We start from the raw sequence: 25,651 nt of genomic DNA on the forward strand, positions 1-25,651 counted from the left end.
TTCCGGGAATCCCTGTCCCCACCGGGCGGGTCCCCGCGGGGAGCGGGGATTCCCCGCCCCATTTACATCCCTAGCTGGGTTAGAGGGCCAGGTCCGGGTCAGTGGGCCGATGAACCGCGTAACCTGGCGAGTCGGGCCTGCCGGGCCGATTAACCGGCCCGTGCCCACCACTATTCGAGCATACACCATTAATAGTGATTACATATGACATACTATGTGACATATTTTTCTCAAAGATGACATCTAAAATGATATATGCCACCTGTGATCATCATTAACAACAAATGTTCGGGTGACTAAATTGTAAAAAAAAATTAAAAATAAATGATCAAATTTTAACTTTTTAAAACTGAGTTACTAAAATAGAAACATAAAAATACATAGGGCCATTTTAAGTTGTTTACTTATTTATTTATTTTAAGAATTTGCGTTTGGATCATACTAATCAATGTCATAGTTTCGATTTTTTTTGGGTGGCCTATTCTTATTTTTTTTTATTTTTATATGCTTTTATTTTCTCCCATCTTTTAATAGACAAAACCATAAAGTATGATGAAATGGTTCAGTTAAAGCATCTATTAGTTAAAAAAAAAGTCAATATTGTGAAAACATTGATTTAAAAATGGGTAGAGACGACCTCTAGACTAATCATTAACCTTTTTCAAAATTACATTATAATCACAAGCAAAGGATATAAACCAAAATCTCAATTAATGCCATAATTTACAAAATCAAATGATCTGTGTTTAATATAAGTTCAGTATACAGTGCATCAATTTGATTATTAATAAGGAAAGAAAAAATCAATAAAATTAACCTTCTTTTTCACTTATGATAATAACACAGAAATGTGTGGCAGTACCTTCAAAAAACAATATCCAACGCTATCTTCAAACAGATTACGTTTGACATTAACTCTTTTGAAGTATGTAATTCCATGGCTCTGATAATATAAGCCTGTATATAATGTGTTAAATAACTAACGTAGAAAAGCAGAGGTAAACCATCACTTGACAGTAAAAATTATAAATATTTTAGAAAAATAAAATAAGTAAACCATTGGGAAACAAGAGAGAAATAGAACACAAACACCACAGAAATAATGGCAATTTTGGAGATATTTCTTTTCCAAAACTAAAACTCATTCATTTCAAGGTATACAGTAAAACAGAGCCTAATCAAGCTGTTGAATGACTACATTGCACCAATTGATTTTCTGACTGTCATGATTTGATCTAGAAGGAAGAAGATGGCCTTTGCTGTGAACAATTCAATGCCCTACAAAAAAAGACATGATACTGAAATGCAAGAAGAACAATTCAAACACTGTAATGGAGTTATCAAGTTCAGTAAAGATTATATCATAACAAAATGCAATAACAAGAGGGGTTTAGATAATCATCAGCTTCAGTCAGTAATGAAAAATGTATTCCATTGAAACAATAAATTGCTCATAGTTCACATTTCTAATCCTCGAACATGATGCAATGGCTGAGACATCAACTCATGAAGAGAACCGATCGGTATTTTTTTCAATATTTATTAAGAATAGTTAGCCAATAGAAAAACAATAGAGCAGACCTCTGCAGGCCAAAATTTCAGCACTTTGTGAGTTACATCTCAAAATTCCATGTGCTTTCAGCTACTAACTTTGGAACCATATTTTTTTCCGCCAAATTCATAGATGCAGATATCTGCAGAAAAGAAGAATTTCAAAATTTGCAATAAAGTATATCATAGCTCATCAAGCCAACCAATATATCTAATGAAAAGCCATAATTAGACATCTTTATAGTAAATTGGCATGAAAAATTCTAAAATCTGAAAATACACTAAAAATTAAAAGTACAGGTACTCAATAATGAAGAGACACAAAGCATAGTTTCATGAAAATTTCAAACACCGACATAAGAGTCCCTACATCTTTAGCATTTCACAAATGGAAGCTGCCATGAAGGTGCTTCTGCAAATTAAATAGGTATCAGTGAACATGATAGATATAGAAATGGTTACTATCCAGAATACTAGCATATCTACGACAGATAAGAGACATTGATGTCATCAGGGTAAGATATATCAGTTTTTGGTACAGAAGAAGATTTTAATTACAAAGTACACCATTTGCTTGATACTGGTAGGCCGGCAGCAGTGGTTAAAACTAAATAGTGATGCGCCATAGGAAAATATACACTGAAAAGTTGATATATATAATGACATCAAAAACTCATCCCTTGTTTAGCTTATTTGATTAGAAAATATTTTTGTGTAGCTAGTTTCAATTCCTCCAACTAATCACAAAATCCAATCATAAGATCATAATTCATTTATTCCTTCACATGCAACAGTGAATTTACAAAATTAAGAATACTGTGTCCTAACCAAAATTTCAATTTTAATAAGTTAAAGACAAGTTAGTCAGCAGACAAAATCCAATGCTTCAGCAACAAAAAAGTTGTCTAAGCCTTCACATGGCTCTCTAGATTAAGCCTTCACATGGCTCTGCCATCAAGCATCACTATGGTGCAGATCATGTAGTGGGAGTGCACATATATTATGTCTCCATAAAAAGGGATTACCTGAAGAAAAAGTCCCACTTGCCTCTTTAAACATAGAACATCATTTTAGACCACCATTTACTGTTGCTGATCATAATATAACATTTATGTTTTCTATGTGAAATGCTTTTAAAGGACCTGTTTGCAGCTTGCAAAGGCTCTGCTCTAGAGTGGATTTCAGCTTTAGTATAACTCCATAAAACTAAGTACTAATAGATATTCCTCAACACTGTCTTAGGGATATATGTAGAATAAATTTCTCATAGCCAGTGGATGGTTGATTTATCAAACTTGCTGCAAAGGCTTCCCACAGCCCTAGTATCAATTGTCACCAATTTTTCTCCCTAAAATTGAGCACAAATTATAGTTCAAGGAAGCAAGATCTTCTCATACTATTGAGCAATTCTAAACTATACAACTAAAAATGCATCAACTTATAAATACTGTGAACTATGGAAATCAAAAGATTCCTCTAGTTGAAGCGACCGATGACAAGCAGCTTAAAGTACTAGAAATTCACTTGAGAGAACATATATGATTCAAAGCAGACAAAATATCCCACTTTTCTCCCCCAAGAATTGAATCAAATAGATACCTTGAAGAATGAACAAAAAGTTCACCAACTTATATTACTTATCCACATCACAAACTATGCAGGTCAAAATGCTAGAGGCTTGTTTGTGTTAGAATTCACTAGAGATTATATAGCCATCAAAAGCAGACGAAAAAAAAATTCCATCTTTTTCCAGAGAATTGGATCAAAAGATACCTTGAATGATCCATTGATCTGAGAGTCACGATTCCACTCAACGCCAAGCAACTTGGCCGACGTCTGGTACGTTGCTTTCGCTGAATCCCCACCTTCGAACTTCCTCGACACTGCGAAGTCCCAAGCATTCTTCGAGAAATCATAGCACTGCTCGAACACCGTTCGGCGGAGCTCCCCATGTGCGTATGCGTACTTCACCCTGCAATTCCCCGACCCAAAGACATAGTTCACCGATACCTTGTTGGCCGGATCGAAGGTCATCGAGCCATCGAGCGCCGTCCGGTTGTCCCCGCGAGCGTGAGTATAGGTGAGGCTAACCGGCTTCTCCATCACCCTCACCGTGTTCATGAACTGGAATCTCACATCCTGCGAGCTGGAAAAGATCATTAGCCAAAAATCACCGAGCTTAAACCTTAAATCCACATCCAGGAATGGGGACGCCGACCTTCTTGGGGATGTTGAAATCGACGAGGAAAGCGGAGGGCTTTTCGATGGAGAGAGCAAGGCCATGGAGTGAGGGGGCGTTGAGGAGGGTGGCATCGGTGATGGAGGCCTTGAGGCGGAGATCGCCGGTGGTGAAGGATACGGTAGCGGCAGAGGAGCTCTTCTGGCCCTCGTACCGTCCCTTCACCGTCGCCTTCATCTCGATCTCTCGCTTCTCGCCGGAGCTCTTCTCCCTCTCTCTGCACCGGTGCGAGCTTTGGTTGCTCCGCCGAGGTTGGATGAACCGAGGAAAGAGATTGTGTTTTCGCCAATTTATAAAAACATCCCTGTGCTTTATTGAATTTATTTTTACAATAAAAAATGTGGTCCTAAATTACAATTTATACCAATTTCGCACTAAAATAGATAGCGATGAAAATATGTTCTAGATTGTAAGTGCGTATTTAGTATTTACAGCTCAACTCTTATTACCAAGTGAGAGTGCACGAGTTGAACTGTCAATTGGTAGGACATGCACTTTTGATTATTCTATATTTATAGTCATTTGACAAAAGATTCATAGTCTAGTGATATTGATCTCACTGTGAAAGATATATTAAAAATTCTAAGTTCATATCCCGCTGGACAGTGGTGATAATGAGTTTGTAACTTGAACCTTATCACCATGTGAAAAGTGTATGGACCTGACTATCAATTGAATGGGCATACGTCATTAATTATATTATGTTAATAGCATTTGTAAAAAAAATTAAATAAAAATAATTAGTCATTTGCCAAATGATCTATAGTCTAACAATATTGATTTTACTGTGGAAGGTATTGATGTGGGGATTTAAAAATTATGAATTCAAGTTTCGCTGAACAATGGTGATAATGATCTATTATTGTGAGTATGGGTTTACACCTTGAACCTGGTTACTAGGTGAGAGCGCATAGACCAAACTATCAATTGCCACACTATGCATTCTTGATTATACCAAGTTTATAGCATTTGTCACAAAAAAAAACAAAGACAGGAAAAAAAGAAAAAAATAACTATTTTATTTCTAGAATAAAGGATAAAAGCCGCAAGTGACACTAATACTCCAACAATAAAATTCAAACATTTTGTTAATATTTTCAAAGTAAACCATTAAGCTAATTATACCGATTAATTTAGTCATTAAGCTACAAATAATTAAAAACACCACCTAACAAACCCTCTTATAGCCCTCTCTTTTCCCTTGCCTCGAGATCAATACTCTTGCCAATCCTACGGTCGAGATTCGCCCACAAGGAGCACCTAAACCCTAGAAATGGCATCCCCTAATATTCCCGCCAAATCCTTGGCGCGAGATTTGAAGCCCTAAAAAGCAATTGTCTTCGCTCCCTTTCTCGTTCCTCCATTTGAGATCCATTGAGGTCTCTCTCTCTCTCTCTGATTTCTCAGTCCAAAGATCGCCGCCTTCGAGAGCTTTTGTGTGGATTCTCTCTGTTGAGGTTAGTCTCTGCTAATTTGATCTTCTCTGGATCTCTATTTTTAGGTCCAAGAGAGAATTTTTCTAATCCCTTCTCTTTCTTGTTGTTAATCTATGTGGATCTGTATGACGGCTTTGAATCTTGTTTCTTTTCGATTTCAATGCTTTGTTGCGCGATCAAAGATGAATTTTTTCGCTGGTTCAAGAAGAGAAAATTAGAAAATGTGATCTTTTTCACCTCTTGTGAGTTTGAAGAATAAAATTAAAAGAGTCTTGATGTGGCTTGGTAAGAAAAAGGATTAATTTTGTTCTTGGAGTGAAAGGATGCCTGATTTGATTTTCATTTTGTTTCTTGTTGTGCCTCTTTTTCTATTAGCATATCCAGATCTGAAAATTTGAAGTCATAAGATCAAAGGAATGGGCAACTAAGGTAGTTTTAGTACTGTCCTTCGTTTTGGATGTTCAAAGGTCTGGACTTGACTTCTTTGTAAATATTTATTTATTTTTTATAGCCCAAGGTACTGTAGAATGTTCCTTGTGTAGCGATAGGCTGTTGAGGCTTAACATTTAGTCTCCTTTTGAGGAAATTCTTGATGATTCTTGTGCTCATTTATTTTAGTGTGTATCATAGCCGTATAGTGTGCGTTGCAGCAATAGGATTCCAAATAATTGTATTCTTGGAATTGCTTGGTCCATGCAATTAAGGAAACAAAATAATGTTTCATAAAAGCTGTCAAAAACTTAGAATGAGCTCATAATGAACTTTTTCCTGAAAGTTAACCAGGCAACAGGCTATAAATTTAGCATGTTAGTTATATATGCAAATTCTATATACTCCCTTGTTAAACTTGAAGGTGTTTAAGTTTGTAATGGTCTGTGATGGTTAAACATTTATGGTTTCTCTAGTAGTTAAGTACACTAGGAGTATAGGCAAGATATGATATAAGATATGCAAATTTTTTGGTAGGTATCCTTGCACATACATTCTTCTAAGAATAATTTAGGCTTATGCTTGCTAGACTCAATAAATGGCTAGGATAGATGTATCAGGTTTGTATGTATGATCATAACTTGAATATTTTTCTCATCAATAGGAATTGTAGAATCTCTTTTCCTTCACTATCTATTACTCAGCCTATGATCACAAAGAAAATATTTCTTGAAAAGGGTATACCATTTCAGCAAATTCACATGTTTTCCTTGGTTCTCATTATGGATAGAGGATTTCCAAACCTACTCTTTTTCTGTTACTAAACTTCTTTTGCATACATGTATGTTACTAGGTATGTTCTAAACTTCTACTTTCTTCTCAAACTCATGGCTTATAAGTATATATATATATATATATGAATCACATCAAGGCTTATAGGAGAGGATATTTGTGTATAAATGTTTTCCTACAATTTTTAGATTTGGTTATTACTCCATGTGCTGTTTGAAACCCATTCTTGCTTATGGTTTGGTTTTTCTCTATTTTAAATTTGATAGATAGAGCTGCAGTTTTTGGTGCTGATTTATCATGTCAGTCTCAAGTATGTTTGTCTGTATTTTTGCTGTTAATTACAATTGTGGTTGTTGGCCATTGTTACTAGAACTAAAGACACTTTTTTCAATTATCATTCTTATTGCTTTGAGCAGGATTGAGAATGGCAAAGAGTGGTGCATCTAGGAATGAAGGGAAAAATAAAGACTCCAAGCTAGTAGATCACAGCTCTGTGCATTTTGAATCTAGTGTAGTCGGCTCCTTGTCAAATGTAAGCCCTCCCAGGAGACAATCTCCAAGGCTTAAGGGGATCAATGCTGTCTATGAATCAGTTGATGATTACAGTTCAAAACTTCATCAGCCAAACAACAATAACCACCCTTTTGTCACCGAGCAAATCAAATCTGAAGTACATGAGGAGGGTAATCTCAACGATAACTGTAAACAAAGATGCATTACATGCAGTAGCGATTTAGATTCAAGCAGCAACACTGATGACCCTAATATTATCAGCATGACTTTGAAGGATTTCCAAGCCAGATGTAAAGCTAAGAAACGCAAGTCCCTTAAACATAATGCCTCAATGTCCACCGCCTTAAAGAGTCAATCAAGTTCTGATCTATCTCAGGAACAAGATCATTCCAGTGAGAGGCCAGATGAGGAATCTGATCTAAACCTACCTCTTATTAGCTTAAAATTGAAAGTAATGAAAAAATCAAGTCCGCCTGGGAGAAAGCGAAGCCGTTTATGCTCTTCAGAACATTCTAGTTGTTCTAAAGCTGAACCATCTGGTAAGTAATAAAGAAAAATTTATTGAGTTGAAAGTCTGAAACTCAGATAACATTTTATTCCCATCCTTTTCATCTAATTATCTCATTCCTTTCCTAATTGGTTTTTCCTTTATCTTTTGTTCTCTTTCCAAAGGTGGTGAAGAGGATTCTCAAGCTCTTACAAGGAAAATTGTAATTGAAATAAACAATTCTAACCCTCCACCAGTTGGACAACTGAAGATTGATCCTGAACTGCTTAATGTGAAAAATGAGATCTTGGAAAATGGTTCCTTGGATGCTTGCATCGCCCTTGATGTTGGTGAAAATTCTTTCTTGGGCATATCTAATAAATATCAAGAGGTATATGAGGCTGAATTCAGTGAGGGGATCAATGGTCTCAATTCTTCTCCAAAAGGTTTAGTGCAGACAGAGTTAAATGATCATGCAGCTAATCCTAATTTGACATGTTGTATAAAAAGTGAGATATTGGATGCCCATAATCAAGAACATAAGAGCACGGTTTTTGTTGCCAATCCTGCTAATGGGGATTTCACTGCAAATTTCACCTGCCCTGTTAACATGCAAGTGGAATTAGATGGAGGTGATGAAAGTGATTTACAGAAGGAAGAATTAAACTGTTCTGATAATACAATATCAGAATGTTGTGTAAATGAAGTTTCTATGTTACATATGAAACACAAATATAACTGTCTTGCAGACTTTGCTAAAGATACTATTTGTATTGAAAGCTCAGAGCCAGTAGTGCCTTCTAGAGTTCCTGCTTGTACCAGTACTAGCACCAACAATGATGGCTTCCCTATTGAGGATTCTATCCATGGCAAGAATGTGAATTGGTTGAATGATGGGAGTGTCAAATGTTATGAAAACGAGGAGATAGCAAATTGTGTTCCACTCAAGGCTATTGAGGGCCATGGAAATATGGTTTGTGAAGCTGAGGAGCTGCCAGTATGCAGCATCTGCACTGATGAGGCCATTGATAATAGTGACAGTTTTAGAGATTCACACGATTCATTTGATCATTCTGTACCCAGCAACAAAGTTGAGTATCTTGGTAATATGGTTGATGAGGGTCTTTCAACAGATTTGCCAGCAAAACATAACAAAATGCATATTTCTTGTGACTGTAGAGACTATCCTGAAAATGGAGCACATGGTTTATGTTCACAGAAAGTGGATCAGTTTAATGATCGGAATGGCAGTCATTTTGGTGAAAACGGGGGATCAACAAATGATATATATGATTGTTCCCCTATCAAGGTGATCGAACACTGTGGCATTGTAGTAGATGAACAGGCAAAAGAGTTGCTGATATGCAGTGTCAATAGTGATCCCGCCATTGCCAGTAGTGCTAGTTTTAGGGATTTTCATGATTCATTTGATACTTCTCCCACTGGCAACAGTGTAGAATCTCTGGATAATATGGTTGATGATGTTCATAGAAAAGAAATGCCAGCATATTGTAACACAAGGTACTTCTTTTCTCATGCTGGAGGACATTTGGAAAATGGTACATATGATCTAAGCTCACAGCAGTTGAATGTTTGCTCAAGTAATGGCTCTATTTCTCAGATTACTGGTGACAGATTACATGAAACCGAGCTTATATCTGCTATATCCGAAAATGCATTAAACTACTATGGGAGTAAAATTGACTGTGACTCTGATGAATTCGCCAGAGTGATTGACACCAAAGTAGTTAGAGCAGCTGTTGATGACCATTCGCCTCGATGTCCTGCATCTTGTTTGGGTTCTTTCTGCCTTCTGCGGTTAACTGATGATAGTACATCTGAAGCAGAAGAAAATATTCTGCCTTCTACTTTTCACAGTGAGACAGATGCTGCAGCAGAGAGACCAGCTTGTCCTCCTGAAATCTTGCCCAAGGATGACTGCCCCAAAACAGAGTTCAATCTGGATCAATCCATTGGTGGACTGGAACATACCCCAGAGAAGTTACTATCAAATAGAAAGGTTTGAGTTATTGTATGCTATTCCTTTTTGACCTGTAACTTTGACTGCCCAAAGCTCAGATTAGTTCCTTCTGTTATGCAGACTATTTCTCCAACTTCTCAGGAAAAACTTCGTCAGGCTGTAAATGGGGTAGACTTATATGATGCCCTACAAAGTTCAAGTAAGCATCACATTTCTTTTGTCTTTCTTTTTGCTTAATTTTCCTTCAATGTTCTTGATTCTTGTTCTGACTCTCCAGAGACTAGAAAGAGGCTTTGGTATGAGAATTCTGCTGGAAATGAGATCCCTTCATCACTGTCAGGCTCAAATGAAAGTAAACCATTATCATTCTCTGACAGAATGACGAAGAAACCGAAAGGCAGAAATGATGATCTTCCTATAGCTGTCAAAGGGATTCTCAAGTCACCGGACGCATCTAACAGATCTCCTTGTTCTTGCATGGAGAGCTCACTAGCGAAGAAGCAAACTCAGAAGGCCATTGAATTCTCACAGCAGCAAATGCATGATATAGAAGGGGTAGCTATGAAGCTTCTAAAGGGGTTGAAGTCCATGAAGAGCATTGTTCAAAGAAATATGCTTTCAGAAGACTCTTTACCTATGACTTCAAACTTAGCTACTGATGAGGTAGGTACATGAATGCTCCTAATTAATCATGGTTTACAATGAACAACAACTCACATTTATATGATGGATGACTCCACCTTTCTCATTGGTAAATAAAATGTGCCTATGCTAATTAGTACACCACCTTCTGTGATTTGCCATTTTGAATTTGCTGGACTGTGGTGAAATTCTCTTTCGAATGGAATCTTTGCATCGATAACACCCTTACTGCATCAAGTTTGATTCTTGTCAACAATTAACACTGTTCAAGCCCACCATTAGTTTTCTGCTTATTTGTTTGAGTTTGATTTTCATTGGACTGTCTGAAATCATCCAGCTCGTATATTACTTATTCCAGAATATGCTTCAACCATCTACAATTCTATACTCTTGATAAATGTGGCTGACCTTTAACCTTATTTACTACACTCTTTTTACTATTAGTTTTTTTCATTTAATTTTTCTTGTGCATTTTTCTATTCAGATCAGAGCAGCTCTTGACAATGCATCAACTCTTGAAGGCTACACAAAGAGATGGCTAACTATAATGGCCAGGGATTGTAACCGGTTCTGCAAAATAATGGTTGGTCTTGATCACCAAATTAATTCATTTTCTTACCACTCAACTGATTATCAATTTCACACATATTTATCTATTTCTCCTTTAACAATCACTAGAAAGGGGACAAGAAGGAGGCTTCTGTTAATGGAATTCGCAAGGAGGGAAAGAAAATAAGCTTTGCTGATGAAGCTGGAGGCTTGCTATGCCATGTGAAGGTTTTCGAATAACTGGCATTTGCTATATCTCGGCTAAAGGCTTTAACAATATGTGTCCAATGATTAAGTATTCGATTTTGGATTGGTGGGCAGATGAAGGAAGGAATCAACAATGGCTTTGTTTTTTTGTCAACATATGATCATGTAGAATTGAAACAGGTATTCCACTGCCTTTGTTATTGATTGTGTTCTCTGTAACTTGTGTAGCTTGAGTGTTTATGTATAACTCACAAGGTTTGCTGCTGTTGTAACTAATTATACTTGAAATTATGAAAAATTTCAGTGAAGCAGTTACCATTTTCGAAAACTATTTGTAAGCTTGTTATAGCCCCCTGCGAGAGGAAAGCCTCTCTTCATATGGGGACCTCTGTTTTTTCGTTTGTGTTTGTTCTTGTTTTTATGTTTGTCATTATTTATTTGTCGGTTTTTATTTCTAGTGGACAGTTTGTTTTGATTTTTGTTTATTTTTTTCATTCGCTTTGGCTCTTTACAAGTCTACCGAATTTTTTTATGAAATTAAAATTAATATAAATTTGAATTAACTTGGAACATCAAAATAAATTAAAAACATTTATTTTTTTTCGAGAAGATAACTAAATAAAATTCAAAATTTTAAATTTTTTGGCGAGGAAAATTAATTTAACTTATATTTATATAGAATTTTTTCTTTCGAAAATTAAAATATACAGTTATTCTCAATCAAAAAGCATGATTTTTTTTCCTTACAACACTAAATGCACTTTGTTGGGAGCTTTTTAGGCCATAATTTAGTTTCATGATATTACATGATTTATTAATTTTAACGATATAAATGTTTCATTAATTTATTTATTTTGAAAAAACATGGGATATAGTCAATATAAAATCTATGTGACGTTTGAATAAGACTGTACAAGATCTATCTATGTACTTCCTCTCATAAGGATGCATTTAATGGAATATATATATTTAAAGAATGTGGATTACTCAATAACCAATAGGTATTTGAGGAAAATTGAAAAGCTGTGATGTTGGGCTTTAGATTTTGCTTTAAAAAAAAAACATGTTGAAGTGACGCTTTTATGACATCATTGGTGACGGGTTTAAAAACTGAGTTGTCGGATCGTCCTATTCCGACCTTATGCTCTTAGAATCATGTGACCATATTCTGATTTTCTCAGCCTATTCCAACCCTAAGCTTCATAAAATCCAGGAACTGTTGAAAATTTCATGACTTTCACACTTCACGCCATTTCGTCCACCGTCTGTATCTCTCTAACTCCTTCCAAGTCCCAACCTACAAAACTTCACCAATCCCTTCCTATGGCAAGTGGTAGTAAAAGTGTAGATCAGTTTTCCGAGCGTTTGGAAAAAGTCGAGAATGTTGTTGGCCGAGTGGAAATTCTAATAGAAACCCACATGAAGGAGAAGGATTCCAATGACGGCACTAGACCTTCCGGATTAAAAATAAGGAAGCTAACGAACTCTAGAGTTTATAGGGCTCAGTCGAAGAAATTACGGGAACATAGAAGGGGTCTCAATAAGCTGTGAGTTTTAATTTCCCACTGCACTGTTTTTTTGATCATTTCTGTTAAATCTCTTGTTTTCTGTCTTCATTTTTCTTGAAACACTTTGATTTGAACAAGTGTTGAGGTTTTGGTTTGCATTAACTTGGTTGATCTCATTGTAAGTTATGTTAAAATTTATATAAATTTGAATTAACTTGGAACATCAAATAAATTAAAAGCATTCTTTCTTTTTAAGAAGATAACTAAATAAAATTTTAAATTTTAAATTTTTTGGTGAGGAAAATTAATTCAACTTATATTTATATTGAATTTTTTTCTTTTGAAAATTAAAATATACAGTCATTCTGAATCAAAAAACATTATTATTATTTCTTTACAATACTAAATGCACTCTGTTGTTTTTTTTTATTGGGAGCTTTTAGGCCATAATTTAGTTTTATGATATTACATGATTTATTAATTTTAACGACATAAATGTTTCATTTATTTATTTATTTGGGAAAAAGCAAGGACATATAATAAAAGTGAGTTTGATGTTTGGGATATAGTCAATATAAAATCTATGTGATGTTTGAATAAGACTGTACAAGATCTATCCATGTGCTTCCTCTCATAAGGATGCATTTAATTCTTGCTTGTTTTCAAAGCAAGCAAGAATCCACAACTCAACGTCCCAATCAAATTCAAGATGCAAAATCAAATGTCCAAGATTCAAATTGAAAATATCCAAGACTCAGGTTTCAAACAAATCAACAAATAAGCTCAACAACCTCAAAGTTAAAGTGTTGAAGAGTTCACAAGTTGCAAAAATCTTCACAAGGATGACAACTGAAGCTTATGGAAATTCAAACCAAGTTTGTGATTCATCAACATAGAGAATCCACAACTTCAAATCCAAATCGAATCTAAGATGCAAAATCAAATGTCAAAAAATAAAACAAATCAACAAATGAGCTCAACAACCTCAAGACTACAACGTTGAAGAGTTCACAAGTTACAAAATTTTCACAAGCGTAAAAGCCGAATCTTATGAAAAGTCAGATCAAGTTCATGATTCATCAACATAAAGAATCAACAACTCGTAACTCAAATTAAATCCAAGATGCAAGTTTCAAACAAATCAACAAATGAGCACAAGCATGACAACCAAAGCTTATGGAAAGTCAAACCAAATTTGTAATTCATCAACATAGAGGATCCACAGCTTGAAATCCAAATCAAAGTCCAAGATACAAATCCAAATATCCAAGACATAACTTCACAAGTTTCTAAATCATGTTCAAGATGCATATTTCAACAGTTGACAAAGACCAAAAGTCAACAAAAGTCAAAGCGCTTTTCGGCAAAATAGTCGGAAGGAGATGAAATGCTACAATCATTGTTGTGTCAAGATGATAAAATGTCAAATCCCTTTGTACTCTCAATGAAGTCAATGAATTCATGTTTATTGAAATTAATAAAATTAATTTGTCACAATTTGTTTCCTTGTTCACACTTATTTCTTAATCGGAGATTCTTGCGACAATGTACAAGGTAATTAACACTAAGGGCTTGCCCTAATGGAAGTCATGAACCCACAATCACTTGAAGTCTACAAAATATTAAATTTTGATATGTGATCCGTCATTCTTAGCCGGTCAGCCTAATTAAAGGCTGGATAAAAAAAAAAGGAGCCCACTATATATATTTAAAGAATGTGGAGTATTGAATAACCAATAGGCTTTGGATTTCACTTTTAAAAAAACCACGTTGAAGTGATGTCTTTATGGCATCATTAGTCACGGGTTCAAAAAACTGAGTTGTCGAATTATCATATTCCGACCCTATGCTCTTAGAATCATGTGACCAGATTTTGATTTTCTCAGCCTATTCCAACCCTAAGCTTCATAAATTCCAGGAACTGTTGAAGATTTCATGACTTTCACGCTTCACGCCATTTCGTCCCCGTTTGTATCTCTCTAACTAATTCCAAGTCCCAACCTACAAAACTTCACCAATGCCCTTCCTATGGCAAGTGGTAGTAAAAATGTAGTAGATCAATTTTTTGAGCGCTTGTAAAAATTTGAGAATGCCGTTGGCCGAGTGGAAATTCTAATAGAAACCCACATGAAGGAGAAGGATTCCAATGACGGCACCAGACCTTCCGGATTAAAAATAAGGTCTACGAGAACATAAGAGGGGTCTCAGGAGGAGGATATTCCGATGGAGTCTACTGCGAGTTCTAATTTCCCTCAACACTGTTTTTCTGATCATTTTTGTTAAATCTCTTGTTTTCTGTCTTTATTTTGCTTAAAACACTGTGATTTGAACAAGTGTTGAGGTTTTGCGTTGCATTAACATGGTTGATCTCATAGTAAGTTCTGTTAAAATTTATATAAATTTGAATTAACTTGGAACATCAAATAAATTAAAAGCATTCATCTTTTTTTTTTGGAGAAGACAACTAAATAAAATTCAAAATTTTAAATTTTTTGATAAGGAAAATTAATTTAACTTATATTTATATAGAATTTTTTTCTTTCGGAATTTAAAATATACAGTCATTCTCAATCAAAAAGCATGATTTCTTTTCCTTACAACACTAAATGCACTATGTTGTTTTTTTTGTTGGGAGCTTTTAGGCTATAATTTTGTTTCATGATATTATATGATTTATTAATTTTATTGACATAAATGTTAAATTAATTTATTTATTTTGAAAAAGCAGGGACATATAACAAAAGTGAGTTTGATGTTTGGGATATAGTCAATATAAAATCTATGTGATGTTTGAATAAGACTGTACAAGAACTGTCCATGTACGTACTTCCTCTCATAAGGATGCATTTAATGGAATATATATATTTAAAGAATGTGGATTACTCAATAACCAATAGGTAATTGAGAAAAACTAAAAATCTGCGATGTTGGGCTTTGCATTTTGCTTTTAAAAAAAAACATGTTGAAGTGACGCCTTTATGACATCATTGATCACGTGTTTAAAAAACTGAGTTGTCAGGATCATCCTATTCCGACCTTATGCTCTTAGAATCATGTGACCAGATTTTGATTATCTCAGCCTATTCCAACCATAAGCTTCATAAATTCCAGTAACTGTTGAAGATTTCATGACTTTCACGCTTCATGCCATTTCGTCCCCCATCTGCATCTCTCTAACTCCTTCCAAGTCGAAACCTACAAAATTTCATCAATCCCTAAGTCAAGTGGTAGTAAAAATATAGTAGATCAGTTTTCCGAGCGCTTGGAAAAAGTTGAGAATGCCGTTGGGCGACTGAAAATTCTAATAAAAACCTACATGAAGGAGAAGGATTAAAATGACAGCACCGAACCTTCCGGATTAAAAATAAGGAGGCCAATGAACTCTAGAATTTATAGGGCTCAGTAGCAAAAACTACGGGAACATAGGAGGGCGCTTTAGTGAGGAGGATATTCCAATGGAGTCTGCTCCGAGTTCTAATTTCCCTTAGCACTATTTTTCTGATCATTTATGTTAAATCTCATGTTTTCTGTCTTCATTTTGCTTGAAATACTGTGATTTGAACAAGTGCTGAGGTTTTGGGTTGCATTAACTTGGTTGATCTCATTGTAAGTTCTGTTAAAATTTATATAAATTTGAATTAACTTGGAACATCAAATATATTAAAAGCATTCTTTTTTTTTTTTTGGAGAAGATAACTAAATAAAATTCAAAATTTTAAATTTTTTTTTTAGTGACGAAAATTAATTTAACCTATGTTTATATAGAATTTTTATCTTTCGAGAATTAAAATATACAGTCATTCTTAATCAAAAAGCATGATTTCTTTTCATTACAACACTAAATGCACTATATTGTTTTTTGGTAGAATACTCTCTTTAGTCTCTCTAATATGGTACTAGTCAATCTGTTTCTTTGATTCCTCTAATATGATTTGTCTTTAGGAGATCACTCTATTTTAATATTTGAGAAATATAAGTCCTCGTAGGGATCTCTTAAGGATAAATTATATTAGAGAGAGTTATTTACATTTCTCAAATATTAAAATAGAGAACCTCCTAATGACAAATCATATTAGAGGGACCAAAGTGGCAGACTGACTATATTAAAGAGAGTAAATATGGTATTTTATCTTGTTTTTTTTGTTGGTATCTTTTAGGCCATATTTTATTTTCATGATCTTAAAAAACCACCTACATATATATATTAATGTAATAATTAAGTTGGTGCGTGCAGTTTGACGTGTATATATATATACCTGGTTTTGAAGATGAGCTGGTGTTTCATGTGGAAAAGATGAGCAATGAGAGAAAGAGCAAGAGCACAAAAGTCATGGAGTTCAAAGTCACAAGTTTGGCACCTAAACCTCAACCCTGCACCATACTCCTTGCAACCCATGCAGGTGAAGAGATAAGGCAAGTTTAATGGACCTAACGGTTGTTGAAGGTGGCTAAAATGGAAGACTTCACCACCTTGGTTTGGCTTTGCCATTGTCATGATCTCCATGGATGATGGAGGAGATCTAAATGAAGGAATCCTCTTTGATCTCTTTGGTGTCAAACTGTTCATGATCCTGGTCCTTTCTTGTAAAACGGTACCATGGTTACCGTTTTCCATGCAAAAGCAAGGAAAATGGTTCCGTTTTCCACTAATATTTAAGTAAAACGGTAGTTAGCTTACCGTTTTACTTAAATATGTAATTATTTTAGAAAATACCTATTTTGGGGGTTAATTTCACTGGTGGCCACAGAAGTTTCGACTTTATAACGCTATGGCCACATATCTTTTTTTTTATCACTAAACCCACAAAACTTTGTTCTGATCGCATCTAAAGCCACAACGGCTACTTTTGGCCTACTTGCCGGCGAACTAGATGACGTGGAGCCTAGTCATCATTATAAAACTTTTAAATCGCCACGTGGAAGTCCACTGTGGTAATTTTAGACAACTACCACGTCATTAGCCACCACGTAGGCTGCCACGTCAACGGCCACCTCACTAGCATCCCTTGTCTGAACATAATGACTTCCCTTGTGAGAATGCCCTAATCCTTTTTCTGGAAATTCCCAAATCCCTTGCCCGAGAATGCCCTAATCACTGAGCTTACCCACGCCTCCACCTCTTCACTTTGACGATCCCCGGCCGACGAACGACCAATTCTCAACTCTAACCTTCATTTCTCTTGTCTTCAAGTAGTTCTCACTTCTAACCTTCAATTCTTTAATCTTATCGTCTCGTAAAACCCTCCAATGTTCTAAGCTCAATTTCTTTCTTGCAGCTCGACTGAGCTCCGTTTGTTTGTTGCATCTCAACGGTGAATCTTTTTACAGGTAACATTAACTTTGTTTTTTGTTCAAACTAATATGTATGGTTGATTGAGTTTATATGATTGTGTTTCTTTGTGAACCGGTGAAGTGCAAATTTCTTCAGTTATAGTGTTAATTGTGTATGTTAATGTTTATGGCTGATTGAGATTGTTTATGACCTGGAGAAGTGCAAATTTCTTCAATGATAGTGTTAATTGTGTTTGTTTTTATAAAACACATTTTAGTTGTTTCGATGTAGATGTGTTTGTTTGGACTTTAGCATTAATTGAGTTTATTTGGATTTTAGTTGTATGGATTGAGTTTTTTTGTTGTTTGTATTAGGTTTGTTACGTGTTTGAGTTTTTTTCCCATGTTTTTCCCTTCATGTTCTTTCCTTCATAGACTGAGTTTTACTTGTATGGATTAAGTGGTTTTTCCATGTTTGAGTTTTTCCCCATGTTATCAATTGAATTCCTTTCCTTATAGATTATATCATTTTTTCCTTCACTGTATCATTACAATTATGTTTGAGTTTCTACTGCTTTCTGTAATCATGCTGTGAGAGTTATTTTCACAAGTAGGATTTCCTTATAGACTATTGATAATTTGCAATGCAAAATATTTAATCTTATTGATAATTAATCATAAGAAAAATCAACATGACTATGCTTGACTTTGTTTGATCTATAAAAATCAACATGTGATTATTTAATCATGTGAATGTTTCAATAGTTATCAATATCCTTATTTGCTTTTTATTTTCAATCCATTAAGGATCATATGGAAGATTTGTTAGAGAATAGTGTGCCTGGTGGAGAGGTTTTAGACAACATGGCTGGCAACATTGATGACACCCCATTTGAAGATGATTTGATTGATCCTGATTATGACCTTCCTTCCGGGGATGAGGATTTTCAGCAGGTTATAAATGAGCAAATAACTAAAAACAAAGGAGGTAGACCAACTAGCAATCCCTTATTTCCTCATATTTCTAGTGCAACACAAGGATTTGATGTTGGGGATAACAGTGAATCAGAGCCTGAAATTTCTGATGATGAATTGACAGAACAAGAATCTGATGGTGAGGGTCAATCTAGGCATGTAGAGTTCAATGAAGAGAGGGAATTGTATAACCCAAGATTAAGGGTTGGCTTGGTATTTAGGGATTTTGATCAATTAAAGAAAGGCATGTAGAAATTGGGGAATTAAGAATAGGTTCCAACTATGGTTCCCTCAGAATGACAAGAAGAGAGTGATTTGTGCTTGCCACAACAAGAAATGCTCATTTAGAATTTATGCTGCTCATATGAGCAAGGATAACCCATCGGTGCAAATTAAAAGTGCCAATTTAGACCACACATGTGGTAAGGTCTTTACCAATTTTCATGCAACTTCAAGATGGCTTGCCATTAAATACTTTGACAAGTTTAGGGCTGATCCTAATTGGAGTTGTAGTGGGATAATCAAGCAAGTTAAGGATGATCATGGTTTCACAATTACAACCATGAAAGCATGGAGAACAAAAAATTTGGCAATGAAGTGGGTCAATGGAGATGAAGCTAGATATGGGGCTGAGCTTATGCAAGGTAATCCAGGGACCAAAGTATGCTTGTGGAGGGATGAAGTATAAGGGGAATATCTGCCCAAAGATCCAGAAGAAGCTTGACAAGATGAAGGAAGAGGGGCAGTACTACACACCAGATTTTTCAGGTGGGCCCAAGGTCCAGATCATAGGTGGTGGAGGGTCATTTGTTATGGATAAGGTTGAGCAAACGTGTACCTGCAGAAGATGGCAGCTAACAGGGATACCTTGCCCTCATGCTATATGTGCTATATGGGGGAATAACCAACAACCAGAAGAGTATGTACATGCATGCTACTTTGTGTCAACATACATGAAAGTCTATGATCATTACATAAACCACACCAACAATGAAGACCTATGGCCAGAAGTCACTAATGGCTCCAAAGTGATCCCACCCCCAATTGGGAAAAGGCAGAGGGGAAGGAAAGCAATAGCAAGGAGGAAGGAACCTGAGGAGATTGAAGCTGCAATGAAAGCAACACAGTCCAATTCAGCAGCTTCTGGAAAAGGCATGTAGAAATTAAGTAAGAAGGGGTTGACAACAGTAAGATGCTCTATTTGCCATGCGATAGGACATAACAAAAGGCATCATGAGAAAGTAAGTTTGTTGTGTTCAATGTTATTTAATTAAAATTAAAATAGCTGAAGTTTGGTCTAATCAACTCTCTTATTTGGTCTGTGATGCATATGTTGGGGGAAAAAACAGAAAATTCTACATGTAATGTCTACTTATTTTTTTTTATTAAGTATGTTGAATTGCAATGATTTATCCAATGTTTTTATCTTTGCAGAGGAGAAGGAACAATGAAGACAATGCTGCAGAAAGTGCTTCAATGGGTAGTACTGCAGCAGCCAATGAACCAGACAAAGCAGCCAATGATATAAGTTGTCCTGATATCATGGGCACCCAACAGTCCCAGACAAAGCAAGCAAGTGATCTTACTAACCAGGGGCCAGTACTAAATGTTAACATTAATAGGTGTTCTAGTGTTAGTGTTGCTAGCTTGGGGAATTTAATCTACAACACAAGAGAAACTGAAGGTCAACCTAAGAATGGCACTTCTTCCTCAGCTAGAGATGGTGGGGAGATACAATGTTTTGATGACAATTGAATGCTTGTAGACTTTATTGTTTTTTGTTTATGGACTTAATGTAGACATTATTATTTATCTTTATGTTAATGTACTGAAGGTGGTTGTTGGTTACTTCACTATAAAAATGGCTTGTGATGCTACTTTGCAAATTGGAAAATCTACAGGCTATTTTGCAACTAGAAAATCTGTAGCCTATTTTGCATTTGGAAAATCTGCAGGCCATTTTGCATCTGGAAATTCTGGAAAACTAGAAAATCTAGAAAACTCATTACAAACTAAATAATCTGGAAAATTAGAAATTTGGAAAACTCATTACTTTGCTATTTTGCAGGTCTGTAGGTTTTCTCTGGTTCAACTTCAATATAAATATATTCCACTCATTACAAACTGGAAAATCTTGGAAATAAGAGATGAAGGTCTCGAAAATATGGAAGGTTGCTGCCAAAATACATAAACCCTAGTTTTCAGAGGACTGTCAACCATTGATGCCGGTGTAAGGTTACGGTAGCTTGGACCGGGGAGATGACTGTTGTGCTTTGGGAAAGCTGGTGTTGAAGGAATGGCGTTGTGAGTGAAGAGCAAACTCCATTGTCGGGGAGGTTTCATTCATGAAGGAGAAGACAAGAAGAAGGCTGATGTGTAGGTTGACCGTTGACGTGGCAGCCTACGTGGTGGCTAATGACGTGGTAGATGTCTAAAATTACCACAGTGGACTTCCACGTGGCAATTTAAAAGTTTTATAATGATGACTGGGCTCCACGTCATCTGGTTCGCCGGAAAGTAGGCCAAAAGTAGCCGTTGTGGCTTTAGATGCGATCGGAACAAAGTTTTGTGGGTTTAGTGATAAAAAAAAAAGATATGTGGCCATAGCGTTATAAAGTCGAAACTTCTATGGCCATCAGTGAAATTAACCCCTATTTTGGTAATAAAAAAAATAATATGTAATATTTTAAAAAAAGCCAGAATGTGGAGCACTCAATAACCAATAGGTATTTGAGAAAAACTGAAAAGGGGTTTGGATTTTGCTTTTAAAAAAAACATGTTGAAGTGACGCCTTTATGACATCATTGATCACGGGTTTAAAAAACTGAGTTGTCAGATCATCCTATTCCGACCTTATGCTCTTAGAATCATGTGACCAGATTTTGATTTTCTCAGCCTATGCCAACCATAAGTTCATAAATTCCAGGAACTGTTGAAGATTTCATGACTTTCACGCTTCACGCCATTTCGTCCCAACTCTACATCTTTCTAACTCCATCCAAGTTCCATCCCACAAAATTTCACTAATCCCTTCCTATGGCAAGTGGTAGTAAAAATGTAGTAGATCAGTTTTCCAAGCGCTTGGAAAAAGTCGAGAATGCCGTTGGCCGAGTGGAAATTCTAAAAAAACACAAAGGAAGGAGAAGGATCCCAATGAGGGCACTAGACCTTCCGGATTAAAAATAAGGAAGCCAACGAACTCTAGAGTTTATAGGGCTCGGTTGCAAAAACTACTGAAACATAGGAGGGTTCTCAGTGAGGAGGATATTCTGATGGAGTCTACTGTGAGTTCTAATTTCCCTTACCACTGTGATCATTTTAATTATATCTCTTATTTTTTGTCTTCATTTTGCTTGAAACACTGTGATTTGAACAAGTGCTGAGGTTTGGGGTTGCATAAACTTGGTTGATCTCATTGTAAGTTCTGTTAAAATTTATATAAATTTGAATTTACTTGGAACATCAAATAAATTAAAAGCATTCATTTTTTTCTTGGAGAAGATAACTAAATAAAGTTCAAAATTTTAAATTTTTTGGTGATCACAATTAATTAAACTTATGTTTACATGGAACTTTTTTCTTTCAAAAATTAAAATATACAGTCATTCTCAATCAAAAAGCATGATTTCTTTTCCTTACGACACTAAATGCACTCTATTGTTTTTTTGCTAGAATACCCTATTTAGTCCCTCTAATATAGTCAGTTTGTTTATTTGATTCCTCTAATATGATTTATTCTTAGGAGATCCTTCAATTTTAATATTTAAAAAATATAAGTCCTCATAGAGATCTCATAGGGATAAATTATATTAGAGAGAGAGAGATTTACATTTCACAAATGTTAAAATAGAGGGACCTCCTAAGAACAAATCATATTAGAGATATCAAAGAGATAGATTGACTGTATTAAAGGGAGTAAATAGGGTATTCTACCTTGTTTTTTTTTGTTGGGAGCTATTAGGCCATAATTTAGTTTCATGATATTACATGATTCATTAATTTTAACTACATAAATGTTTCATTAATTTATTTATTTTGAAAAAGCAGAGACATATAATAAAAATGAGTTTGATGTTTGGGATATAGTCAATATAAAATCTATGTGATGTTTGAATAAGACTGTACAAAATTTGTCTATGTACTTCTTGTCATAAGGATGCATTTAATGGAATATATATATTTAAAGAATGTGGAGTACTCAATAAGCAATAGGCATTTGAGAAAAACTGAAAAGCTGCATGTTGAGGTTTGGATTTCGCTTTAAAAAAAACATGTTGAAGTGACGCCTTTATGGCATCATTGTTCACGGGTTTAAAAAACCGAGTTGTCAGATCATCCTATTCTGACCCTATGCTCTTAGAATCATGTGACCAGATTTTGATTTTCTCAGCCTATTTCGACCCTAAGCTTCATAAATTGCAGGAACTGTTGAAGATTTAATGACTTTCACGCTTCACGCCATTTCGTCCATCTAACTCCTTCTAAGTCCAAACCCACAAAACTTCACCAATCCCTTCCTATGGCAAGTGGTAGTAAAAATATACTAAATCAGTTTTCCGAGCGCTTGGAAAAAGTCGAGAATGTCGTTGGCCAACTGGAAATTCTAATAAAAACCGACATGAAGTAGAAGGATTCCAATGACGGCACCAGTCCTTCTGGATTACAAATAAGGAAGCCAATGAACTCTAGAGTTTATAGGCTCAGTTGTAGAAACTACGGGAACATAGGAGGGGTCTCAGTGAGGAGGATATTCCGATGGAGTCTACTGCGAGTTCTAATTTCCCTTAGCACTGTTTTTCTGATAATTTCTATTAAATCTCTTGTTTTTTGTCTTCATTTTACTTGAAATACTGTGATTTGAACAAGTGCTGAGATTTTGGGTTGCATTAACTTGGTTGATCTCGTTGTAAGTTCTTTTAAAATTAACTTATATTAGTTTGTCTTCATTTATATTAGTTTGAATTAACTTATTCAAACTTGGAACATAAAATAAATTAAAAGCATTCATTTTTTTTTTGGAGAAGATAACTAAATAAAATTCAAATTTTTAATTTTTTTTGTGAGAAAAATTAATTTAACTTGTATATATAGAATTTTTTTCATTCAAAAAATTAAAATATACAATTATTCTAATGAAAAACCATGATTTCTTCCCCGTACAACACTAAATGAATATTTTTTTGGGCTTTCCTGCCATAATTAATTTTCATGATATTACATGATTTATTAATTTCAACGACATAAATACTTCATTAATTTATTTATTATAAAGGGCAAGTGCATATAATAAAAGCAAAGATTTAAAAAGTGGACCGATCGGTGAACCGGTTGGTCAATCGATTCATGGTTCAACCGGTCAAACCGGTTTAACCTACTGGTTCAATGATTTCTATTTTTTTTTAATTTTTTTTAAATAAATAAATTTTTTAAAAAAATTCATAAAATTATAAAAAAATTCAGAAAAATCATAAAAAATAGCGGTAAATAGAAGTTTAATAAATATAATTATAAAATTATAATTTTATTTCTTTTACTAGCTCACAAGTCAAAAATCATAATTCCAACATGAATTTTATTTGTAAAATATAAGTATATAACTAGAAGTCTACATTCTACAAGACTCAAGACAAGACTACATTAAAAATCAAGACCATCAAAGTAACAAACAAGCCCACCACAACCACAATGCACAAGCTTGAAGAATTCACAACTTTCACTTCTACATAAATTTTAATTTCTCAACATGAACATGCATAGTTATATACAAAAATACTACAAGTCTACAAAGTACAAATAACAAAGCCCTTGACTAGTTGACTCAGTTGACTGTGTATGATTTGTGACTTGTGAGAGATTAGAATTGGAAATTTAAAATTTAAAAGTTAAAACTTAAAAGTTAAAACAAATCAGTGACTGATTACTGATTACTGAATATTGATTCAATGCTTATTGTATTGATTATTAATGTCACTGAAAGTTAAAGCCTGAACCTGTGAAGTATGAACCACTAAAGAATCAATTATTATTATTTTGAATCTATTGATTTGTATTGATTTGTGAGAGTAAATCAGTGAATCAATTATTTGTCAGAGAATTTTTTTTTAAATCGGTCGGTTCGGTTGAACCGGTTCACTGATTTTCGGACTGATAATGGTTTATGGCCGGTTCAATTAGAACCCAGTTCAATATATATAAATGAATCGGACTGACGGCCGGTTCCCGGTTCAATAGGTTCAACCGGCCGGTCTGATCTGGTTTTTAAATCATTGAATAAAAGTGGTTGACATTTGGGATATGATCAATATAAAATCTATGTGTTCACTTTCGCTCATAAAGATGCATTTGATTAAATATATATTTAAAATTGTACTCATTAACCAATAGGTATTTGAGAAAAATGGAAAAATTGAGATGTTGGGATTTTACTTAAAAAAAAAAAATCATTTGATGTGAAGCCATTATGGCATCATTGATCACGGGTTAAAAAACTGAAATGTTGGATTTCCCACAGTGATTATTTGCTATACCTTTATTTTTTTTTTTCACACTACAAAACGATAGCATTACTAAATCTTTATCAAAACTTTTAAGTGTTATATGTTTATGAAAAACACCTCTCTACAGTACTTTTCATTTGACTCGGCCTTTATAACTTTTTGATTTTTTAATGTTCATACCTCGCTGCTACCTTCAATGGTATTTAATAATCTGCTAGTTATTCGAACTTCGGCCCGTACAACTTTTTGTTTTTTAATATTTTAAAAATATTTTTATAAAAAGAATATAAACCTTTTTATATAAATAAATTAAAATTTAATTATCTGAAAAATATAATTTATTACCTATTATAATGAAATATAATAATATTATTATTTTTGTTCATAATAATATTATTACATTTTAATAATCAATTGAGGAAGGTTTATTTTAGGTTTTTTTAAAATTATTCAAACATTATTAATAAGGAAATATTGGAATTTCAATTTTTACCATAAAAATAAATCATTTTTTAACCTGAACTATCTATATAAGTCCCACTTAAGCCTTTTTTAATATTTATCTTAGTTTGAT

General features: G+C 34.6%; 2 protein-coding genes across 3 annotated transcripts; one reads left to right on the forward strand and one right to left on the reverse strand.

The window, feature by feature from the left end:
- Positions 1 to 1,100: 1,100 nt before the first annotated feature.
- On the reverse strand, positions 1,101 to 4,062 carry LOC120255834 (outer envelope pore protein 24B, chloroplastic-like). Its single transcript, XM_039263606.1, has 4 exons — positions 3,770 to 4,062; positions 3,325 to 3,690; positions 1,582 to 1,694; positions 1,101 to 1,278 (listed from the first exon to the last, which is right to left on the reverse strand). The coding sequence occupies exons 1-3, from the start codon at positions 3,965 to 3,967 to the stop codon at positions 1,614 to 1,616; spliced, it is 645 nt and encodes a 214-aa protein (XP_039119540.1). The 5' UTR covers positions 3,968 to 4,062; the 3' UTR covers positions 1,101 to 1,278; positions 1,582 to 1,613.
- Positions 4,063 to 5,094: 1,032 nt separating this feature from the next.
- Positions 5,095 to 11,148, forward strand: LOC120255852. 2 transcript variants are annotated; one of them, XM_039263636.1, is made up of 9 exons: positions 5,095 to 5,247; positions 5,409 to 5,511; positions 5,602 to 5,655; positions 6,864 to 7,499; positions 7,633 to 9,467; positions 9,549 to 9,627; positions 9,706 to 10,091; positions 10,555 to 10,653; positions 10,749 to 11,148. In XM_039263636.1, exons 4-9 carry the CDS (start codon positions 6,872 to 6,874, stop codon positions 10,857 to 10,859), a joined length of 3,138 nt encoding a protein of 1,045 aa, XP_039119570.1. In that variant the 5' UTR covers positions 5,095 to 5,247; positions 5,409 to 5,511; positions 5,602 to 5,655; positions 6,864 to 6,871; the 3' UTR covers positions 10,860 to 11,148. The 2 variants fall into 2 exon arrangements, with proteins under 2 accessions (XP_039119570.1, XP_039119569.1); XM_039263635.1 differs by lacking the exons at positions 5,409 to 5,511; positions 5,602 to 5,655.
- The last annotated feature ends 14,503 nt before the right edge of the window (positions 11,149 to 25,651 follow it).

This window comes from Dioscorea cayenensis, unplaced genomic scaffold, assembly GCF_009730915.1.
Source record: "Dioscorea cayenensis subsp. rotundata cultivar TDr96_F1 unplaced genomic scaffold, TDr96_F1_v2_PseudoChromosome.rev07_lg8_w22 25.fasta BLBR01001216.1, whole genome shotgun sequence".
Classification (NCBI taxonomy): Eukaryota; Viridiplantae; Streptophyta; class Magnoliopsida; order Dioscoreales; family Dioscoreaceae; genus Dioscorea; species Dioscorea cayenensis.

What these genes read in the sequence shown, in the direction of transcription:
- LOC120255834 (XM_039263606.1), bottom strand. Translation starts at nt 3,967, where the DNA reads ATGAAGGCGACGGTGAAGGGACGGTACGAGGGCCAGAAGAGCTCCTCT. An exon ending in ATTTCAACATCCCCAAGAAG is followed by an intron (nt 3,691 to 3,769) that starts GTCGGCGTCCCC and finishes TCCAGCTCGCAG; the next exon opens with GATGTGAGATTCCAGTTCAT. An exon ending in AGATCAATGGATCATTCAAG is followed by an intron (nt 1,695 to 3,324) that starts GTATCTTTTGAT and finishes TCTTTTCTGCAG; the next exon opens with ATATCTGCATCTATGAATTT.
- LOC120255852 (XM_039263636.1), top strand. Translation starts at nt 6,872, where the DNA reads ATGGCAAAGAGTGGTGCATCTAGGAATGAAGGGAAAAATAAAGACTCC. An exon ending in TTCTAAAGCTGAACCATCTG is followed by an intron (nt 7,500 to 7,632) that starts GTAAGTAATAAA and finishes CTCTTTCCAAAG; the next exon opens with GTGGTGAAGAGGATTCTCAA. An exon ending in ACCGGTTCTGCAAAATAATG is followed by an intron (nt 10,654 to 10,748) that starts GTTGGTCTTGAT and finishes AACAATCACTAG; the next exon opens with AAAGGGGACAAGAAGGAGGC.